Source organism: Anneissia japonica, unplaced genomic scaffold (assembly GCF_011630105.1).
Source record: "Anneissia japonica isolate Jap-2015-1 unplaced genomic scaffold, ASM1163010v1 scaffold288184_len555535_cov198, whole genome shotgun sequence".
Taxonomy (NCBI): Eukaryota; Metazoa; Echinodermata; class Crinoidea; order Comatulida; family Comatulidae; genus Anneissia; species Anneissia japonica.
In genome coordinates this window covers 5,183-14,159 of record NW_022698468.1, presented here as the reverse complement: position 1 = coordinate 14,159, position 8,977 = coordinate 5,183, and the positions used below count along the sequence as shown (strand labels likewise).

Below are 8,977 nucleotides of genomic sequence, written 5' to 3'. Positions count from 1 at the left end.
GTATTATTCATATAAGACTTCTATAAGATTCCTTTAGGAAATCTATAGGACTTCTTTAAGATATCTTTAGAATTACTAAAAGAGTTCTATAGGATTCTTATAAGACGCCTATATGATCCCAGAAAGAAATATGTAAAAGTCTTAAAAAATATCTACAAGATTCCTAAAAATACCTACAGGTCCTATATAATTCATATAAGACTCCTATAAGATTTCTATAAGGTATCTACATGTATAACCTTCCTATATCATTCATATAAGACTCCTATAAGATTCCAATAAGATACCTATAAGATTCCTATAGATTTCATATAAGAAACCCATAGGATTCCTATAAGATACCTATATAATTCATATAAGATTCTATAAGGTTCCTTTAGAAAATCTATAAGATTCCTTTAGGCATTCTGTAGGATTCCTATAGGATAACTATAATATTCCTATTTGTTTCATTTAAAAATCTTGCAGTTTTCCTATAAGATTTCATTAAAAATCTTATCGGAAACATATTAAAATTCCTATAGGATACTTATACGACTCCTATATGATTCCTATAGGATTCCCAAAGGATATCTATTGAAATAATCCTATAGGATCCTATAGATGTGACGAAAAATCTATAAGATTCCTATAGGATTTTCTCTTATAGGATCCTATAGGACATTTTTGTAAGGGTTGGTACTTCATTTTTGAATAAGATGCTCCACTTGGCCTCGTTTTGGCTACGATAGTTTAATAATTTGTTATTACCATTATTCCTTATCATTAATGAAATAATAGTCAGTCAGAGGGCTTATTTATGGTAATAATATGTATACTAAGCCTAAAGGTGGCCTTTACTACGACGGCCATCTTGGATGGTACACATACATAATTTTGCATTGCCTCGCCATCTTGTCAGCACTCTAGTTGTTTAATAGCACTATGGTCTGGATGCGATTTTTTTTCCCGTACGAAACATTTACATGAAACTCCACTCGGGCCGTCTCGGCTGAATCGACCCGAAAATCTCGTAGTATTGCAGAATTCAGGTCAAAAGGTCATCAACAACTTCTGATCTGAGAGAACGTAGCTGTCTAATTTTTTTAAAAACATTGATGTTACCATGCTAATACTAATGGGTCGTTTGAAATGACATAATATTTGATTGAGCTGCACGAGTAAAAAAGTGTTATTTTAACTTAAGTTACATATACTGTGGCAATTTTTATTTTTTAGTTAGGTCTGGATTTTGCATAATTACCTAAGCCTAACTACAAAAAATATACGCTTTCTGGGGAAAGCACAGAGAGTAAGGAAAAGCGCGTTTCTCGGGGCATTTGATCAAATGAAACAGGGTGACTGTTATTTTCAAATTAAGAGAAGAGAAAGCTCTAAAATACTGGATGCCAAAAGACCTGCCAAAATGGCAGAGCACCAATGAATGTATAAATGAGGCCTAAGCCTAGTTATTAATATCAGGCATAGTAATTTGCAGATTCTTGATTACAAGACTAGACCAGGTTAATTAAATGTAATGCCGAAATGATTATTTCTTATTATTATTATTATTATTATTATTATTATTATTGTTATTGTTATTATGTCACTAAAACCAACATGTAGGCCTACCTTAAGGGGAACTTAGACCTATATCGAGGAATTAGAGAACAATTAAAAAATCGACGTTAAGGGGAAATAACAGAAGATATTCCCCCTGGGCTAGTTATTAATTATAGGCCTAGTAAATAGTATAAAAGGCTTAGGTCAAGGTAATTAATGCTGAAATTATTATTATTATTATTATTATTATTATTATTAATTATTATTATGTTACTAAAACCAACCTGTAGGCTTACCTTAAGGGGAACTTAGACAATGGAGGAATTAGGTCAAGGTAATTAATGCTGAAATTATTATTATTTTTAAATTAAGAGAAGAGAAAGCTCTAAAATACTGGATGCCATAAGACCTGCCAAAATGGCAGAGCACCAATGAATGTATAAATGAGGCCTAAGCCTAGTTATTAATATCAGGCATAGTAATTTGCAGATTCTTGATTACAAGACTAAACCAGGTTAATTAAATGTAATGCCGAAATGATTATTTATTATTATTATTATTATTATTATTATTATTATTGTTATTGTTATTATGTTACTAAAACCAACATGTAGGCCTACCTTAAGGGGAACTTAGACCTATATCGAGGAATTAGAGAAATAAAAATAAAAAAATTATTATTATTTTTATTATTATTATTATTATTATTTAACATTAATTACATTACAAGGTTGGTCAAGTTTAATAACGCCACTGAATGGTATATTTTATTTAATAATATTTCTCTTATGCACTTTTTTTTTATTTCATGCTTTCCATTTTTTTTTTTTTGCAAAATTTCAATCAACGTCTATATGTAAAGCGTGACTGTTGGTGTCAGCCTAGGAACCTAGGCCTCTTAGGTAGGACTTAACTTAGCCTGTAGTAGTTAGGCCCATAGTTTATGCTCTTTCTCTCTAGCCTCTGGTATTACTGTACCTATCAACACTTTATAAAAGGGGATACTAGCTGCTGTTGTTGTAGATATTATACTAACATTTAATAAACATCCAAGAAGGTCACAGTTAGTTACACACGTACATACCATAAATCCGAAGTGTCTGCTCTTGTTCCTCGTATCGAACTTAGTCGAGTCAATCCGAAATGGTCCGAGTGAAGTTTCATGCAAATGTTTCGTACGGAAAAAAAAATCGCGGTCTGCATATACTTAACAACAGAAGGGCGCCCTATACGTGTGGATCAAGTTAGAAAACTTGCATTATATAAAAAGAGAAGTGCGCCGCGTACGTCGGGACCAATTTCCGCCTCATTTTTATTTTTTGCTATGCGTGTCTCTGTTGTATTTGTAGTATCTTTGCCAGTATTTACCGGTGGTGAGTTAGCCAGTACTTCGTCATGGGAGATAATCGCCTACTCTTTTGCGAAGAATCAACATGTCTTTCTATATAGACTATTTCTATACACATTGTAAAACTTAATAAAAAGCCAGTACTCTATTACTGGCCTATGCTCCTTTATGGTTGCCGCTATCATTAGAGTGAATCGCCTTGGCCATATTGACTTCTCAAAATTGTGAATGGCTTTGGTGAGTGATGATATGTATGATAATGAACGTAGAACGGCTTTTGAATAATAAATTTCCAATTAAAAATCATTGTATTGCCTTACTCTGCAAGTATGAAAACATCGGCGATGGTCTACAGGGATATGTTATGCCTTTTAGTTCTTGGGAATATACGACTCGGTGACCGGTATCGATATTCCATACAGATAACATGGTGTCATGTCGTCTTAGAATATACACATACGTTCCTAAAAAAAACCAAAAAAAATAAATAAATAAATAAATAAACAAAAAGCTTTTTAGATAATGTTAATAATTTTATGGTTTGTCGAGAATAGTTAACAAAAACAACGAAAGGAATGTAGTAGTATAAACAAGTCTAAGTGGTTCAAATGTTAGTTTGCGTTGTTTCCTAAGTCACCCATAATATTGAAAATCTTCGGTCGGCTTATTTATGAAATAATATATTTTCCCAAAAAGAGCCCAGGATTTGTGTAATGTATAAAAACGACACTTTCCAAACTTCTAATTGATTAATTCATGCCTTACTGAACGAATTAGGCCTAATTGACCAATTTCCAATTATCAGATTTCTTGAGCAACTTACGTTTTTGTCTTCTATAAGAACTGTTATGATTTGATCCGTAGTCCATAGAAGTGAGGTTAACTGGTCGGCCCTACTAAAAAGCAGTGGTGCATAGAGTATGCAGAGCAGGGAAATTGAGCTCGCCTCTACTTTGACGCTGCCACTGGCTGGAATTATACTCACCAATTTGTAAAACTTGTATCAGTGGATTCAGATACTCGACGCCTGTGAGTTTGTAGGATATCTGTTTATAAGGACTTAAGGTTTGGCTTGTCCTCCAGGTCCTGTAGACGTTCTTCCACAAATCCTCAAAGTCTGCATCATCATTAACATAATCCTTTTGCTGATAATCGTCCGACAAGGGGTTGAAGCCTATAATGTCTATCAGAGAGGCCCTGTGGATGTCGCGTAAACATAAATGTCGCCATAACTGATAATATTGCTCAAGGCGTTCAACTATTTCTTTCCAACTATGAGATACCTGTAAAAGGCAAAGTGTATTTTTTTTTCAAGTAAAATAAATGTCTATCCAGTTGCATTATTGACAAATATATTAACTCATAAAAGTCATTTAGAGAAGTAATTTTTACATTGATTTTTGACCCACAAGACTAGATGAGAATGGTGGGCACACTCAAGTTTATACTAATTGTTGTCTGAATCTCATACCTTAGTACATATTTTTAAAATGTTGTATTTAATAAACTTCTGTTTTTAGATATATTGATTTATCAGACCAATAGAAAAATAGTATAATATTGAATGTTTTCCATTTTGAATAACACAAAATTACAAATTAAAGCAACTTTGTGAATCATCATTGCTAGTATTTATTATATTATCACTTCCAGTATTTATGGCATCACTAACCTGTTTTGCTCTCAAAATACTTCTACCATCGAGGTGCCAAATGATATTTTCTACAATTTCTGGTAAATCTTGAAGATCATTCGGGAAAGTATCATCAAGTTTCTTTCTTGCACGAAAAATTTCTAAGATAATTGGCACAAAGTACTTATTTATTATATCGCAGATTTTGTGTGTTACGTTATAATTGTTGCTGTCAATAAAAAGTATCAAAAAACGCGTGATTTCGTTTCTAATAAAGACCTTTCACTTTATGCAAGCATATTTTTACGAAAATTTTTAGTCGATCACTGGAATCGACCGGTACCGGTTTGAGACTATAAGATGATTGACAACAAGACATTAATTCATTCAATTCAATTAAATTTAGATCATGTGAAAATATCTTAGGTCTATTTGATGACTTAAAATCCGAGTCCTGACAAACTCAAGTTTAGATTAATAGAATTATTGAAATGACGTGTTATTTTAAAGATACACACACATGACTGTAATAATAACAATTACAGCAACATTATTCCTTCCGTGTCACAAAATGGTTTACTTCTAAGTTGGATAGCTACCATATTTAGCATAAAGAAAATACACTATTCAATATACAGTATTTACCTCTAAGCATACAATTGATTGCTACTCATGAATAAAGAAACATATAGAGGCATCGAACCCTCGACAGTACGGTACGCCTATTTTGAAAATTCGCGCTGTGTGTCATGTCACAATACCGTACGCCTATCGTGCCAAATAGGTGTCTGTGACGTTACCATAATATTACCACTGTATTTAATATTATGTAATCAATATTAGTAGTGATGCTGTAGGTCGTGGTTAAGGTGACTGCCTTCTCAGGATCCTGGGTCCAAATCCTGGTAAGACACAATATGTCAGTGGAGCATCACATTGTTATACCAGCTCACCGCCAATGGCTAGCTGGAACGGTCAACCCTTATGGTTTAGAATATTGTTTATTATTTATCAAAATACTTTAAGCCTTAAGCAACCAATGAGTTTCAAAACAGGGTGCTCGTGGACCAAAATTTAGCACAACTATATGTTGTTCCAATGGTTATTGTAGGTACCGGTAAATATTGAGTTAACATTTGCACAAATGAATCAAAACGTAAATTCAATTATTAACAAATAGTATAACATTTGACTAATTATTACTAAGAAAGCAAAGAAAGACGAACGATGTAAGAGTGACTCTAATCATTTCCGGAAAAAAAATATGCAATATACCTTTAATATGAGTGAAAGAGACAAACGCATAATAATGTCATTTAAAATGGAAACGAATGACAGGCTATTTAAAAATACAATAAGACTAGGAAGATCGAAATCGCAAATGTGCATTAATCACTACCACTATATCTTAATTTTGGCTTCATGCTGATTCTCTACATTCCAAACTGAAGAGAACTCATGTTGAATTAAAAAAAAAGAAAGAAAAAAGAAAAAGAAAACTGGAGTAGAAGAATGGCGACTCCATTATCTCAAGTCCTGTTATTCTAACACCCTGCTTTCAACACACAATGATAATCTACTAAACCATGCATATAATATGGAATGAATTTTTCGGATGGAAGCACCATAGATAAAATTTATTTGGTTAGGCGCTATATAAATATCAGCTTTTATTTATTTATTTATTTATAATACCAAATTATCAACCGTAAAGTAGTTGCATGCTTTCGAAATATGACCCTTTGTTGCATAATTCGTATTTCCTATTTCATAATTCCGTACATCAGATGAACACGATCACAACTTACAGCCGGGTAAACACTGCATCTTTTTTAATTCAATAGAATGGAATGCACGTCAAGAAATCACCTCAATCAAGGTTTTCAGAAAGTTAAACCCATGAAGTTATCAGTCAACTAACTAATCACATAAAAATAATCTTTAAATGCTATGTTAATTAACCAATCATGGATGCCAAATACTTGACGTCATAATAATATGACTACTGCATGAAGCTATGTCACAGCACACCAGTCATATTGCACATTATTGTTATAATTTAACTCAAATCTAACTCATTAGACCAATTAAAATATAATTACAAAGAGGCTATGTCATTATCGTAACTATGTCATCATTGTACGAAATCATGCCAAAAACCCCCATTAAGGGGACAATTTCAAATGTTTAGTAAGTGTCCCCCGAATAGGGTACCCTATTCAAGGGACACCATATTAGGGGACACGTTTTGGGGTCCCGGGAGTATCCACTTAATAGGTGTTCTAATGTAATAATAACTAGTACAGCAACAACATCATTCCTTCTATGTCACAAAGTGCCTTCCTTCTCCGTTGGACAGTTACCCTAGTCAACATAAAGCAAATATACTGTAATATAAATGTGATGTTTTTGCTTTTTCTCGTTCTTGTTTTCCTTTGTACAAAATACGCCAATTTAGCTTTTTGCTACTAATGTATTTTTTATGAAGGAGATTTTTGAATAAAGATACCGATTATATATAATATTCAACATTTAACATTCCTCTAGTCTAAACATACGATTGAATAGAGAGACAGACCCTGAAAAATACTACTGACGCATCGAACCCTCGACATTGGTTTGAGAGGCATGACTACCATTCGTCAGCTTGTGTGATGGTACAGTACGGTACGTCTGTTTTTTCTAATCTGACCTGTGTGTGACGTCACACTACTACCATACGCCTTTCGTGTCAAATATTTGTCTGTGATGTTACTATATTGCAAATGTATTTTATATCGTTTAATCAATATTCAAGTAGTGATGCTGTAAGTTAAAGTGACTGCCTTCTTAAGATCCTGGGTCCAAATCCTGGTAAGACACAATGTGTCAGTGGAGCATCACATTGTTATACCAGCTCGCCTTCAATGGTTATCTGGAACGGTCAACCCTTATGGTTCAGAATTTTATTATTTATCAAAATACTTTAAGCCTTAAGCAACCAATTAGCTTCGAAAACCGGGTGCTCGCCCACCAAAATTTAGCACAGCTTTATATGAGTTTGCAAGGGTTATTTTTGGTAAACATTGAGTTACATGCATTTGTCTCTTCCACTCAATAATATAAAATTATATTTTATACTTTGGCCAGGGAAAACTGAGTCACTCTTACATCGTTCGTTTGTCCTTTCAAAATTAATCAAAACGTATCATCAATTATTAACAAATAGTAAAAAAATATGACTTATTATTACTAGTAGGGCGAAGAGAGACGAACGATGTAATTTTATTTTATTGAGTGGAACAGACAAACGCATCACTGTCATTTAAAATGGAAACGATTGAAAACGTATTTATAAATACATTAATAATAATAATAATAATAATAATAATAATAATAATAATAATAATAATAATAACAATAATACTAACAATAACATTAACAATAATAATAATAACAATATTATAATTTTAGAACATCCTAATAACACAAACTCATGCTCCCTGGGAGAGTATTCCATAAATTTGCAGCAGCTACATCAGCGCATTTTGGCATTTAACCCTACCAACCAAGTACCCATTTATACTCCTGGGTGCAGAGAAGCGATGCAGATAATGTGCATTGCCCAATGACTCAAGCGAAATGCACAGCGAGGGGATTGAACCCCGACCTGAGGTTTGGAAACCAAACCGTTCCTACTGCACCAAACCACTTCTACAAGGTAACAAATATGTATATAATAACATAACCATATTCTTTATCAATTAACTTATATCAACTACCTTTAATTGCCTGCTAAGTAATTTTATTATTATTATTGTAGTAAAAGTTCAATAGATCTGTGAAAACATATATCAGTTAGTTGATACTTTTAAGTAATGAAGTAACATTTTTAAATATTTCCTTATTTCATCAGAATCATTAATAATTTGATTTCTATCATTGATTAACCAGAATCTCTTGATGATCAAGACTGCTGACAAGAAAGAAATGTAAATCAACTCAAAATATTTAAGGCAGAATTGATTGAAAAAGATAACAAAACCACTGCTGATAAATTAGACGAATACTACAGTATACATAAACAAACTTGAAAGAATTTTAATCAGTGGTGAATTATCGGCTACCGTATGGACTGAACAGTAGGCCTAGGTAGCGATTGCGGTATGGAAACAATAATAATGTAAAAATAATACTGAAATATTTACCAAATACCAAAAATATCACTACTTTGTGCAAATTAACAAAAATGCGTCCGTATGTCCCATTTGAAGTCATGTTGTCTTGAGAAGACAAACAACAATGCAGTTATCTGAAGGTGGGAGGGGGAGGAGAACATGCTCGATGATCAGTTGAGGGGACCTAACTCAAAAAATTAGGTCATTTTAGGTGCTTTTTAACAACTTTTCCGTGAATTTTTTTTTGGGTGGGTGAGGAGCGTCTTGGGGCACACAACGCCGAGGGGGGGGGGGGGG

At 33.1% G+C, this 8,977-nt stretch overlaps 1 protein-coding gene across 3 annotated transcripts in view; it reads right to left on the bottom strand.

The window, feature by feature from the left end:
- The window catches only part of LOC117102656, a gene marked incomplete at its 3' end in the record, with an annotated part of 16,536 nt that overhangs the window by 5,285 nt on the left and 2,274 nt on the right, over nt 1-8,977 (bottom strand). For 2 of the 3 annotated variants that reach the window (XM_033243023.1, XM_033243022.1), the window contains 3 exon segments: nt 3,211-3,354; nt 3,876-4,173; nt 4,563-4,684. In XM_033243023.1, the coding sequence (XP_033098914.1) occupies nt 3,211-3,354; nt 3,876-4,173; nt 4,563-4,684 (564 nt within the window). 3 annotated transcript variants of the gene reach the window in all.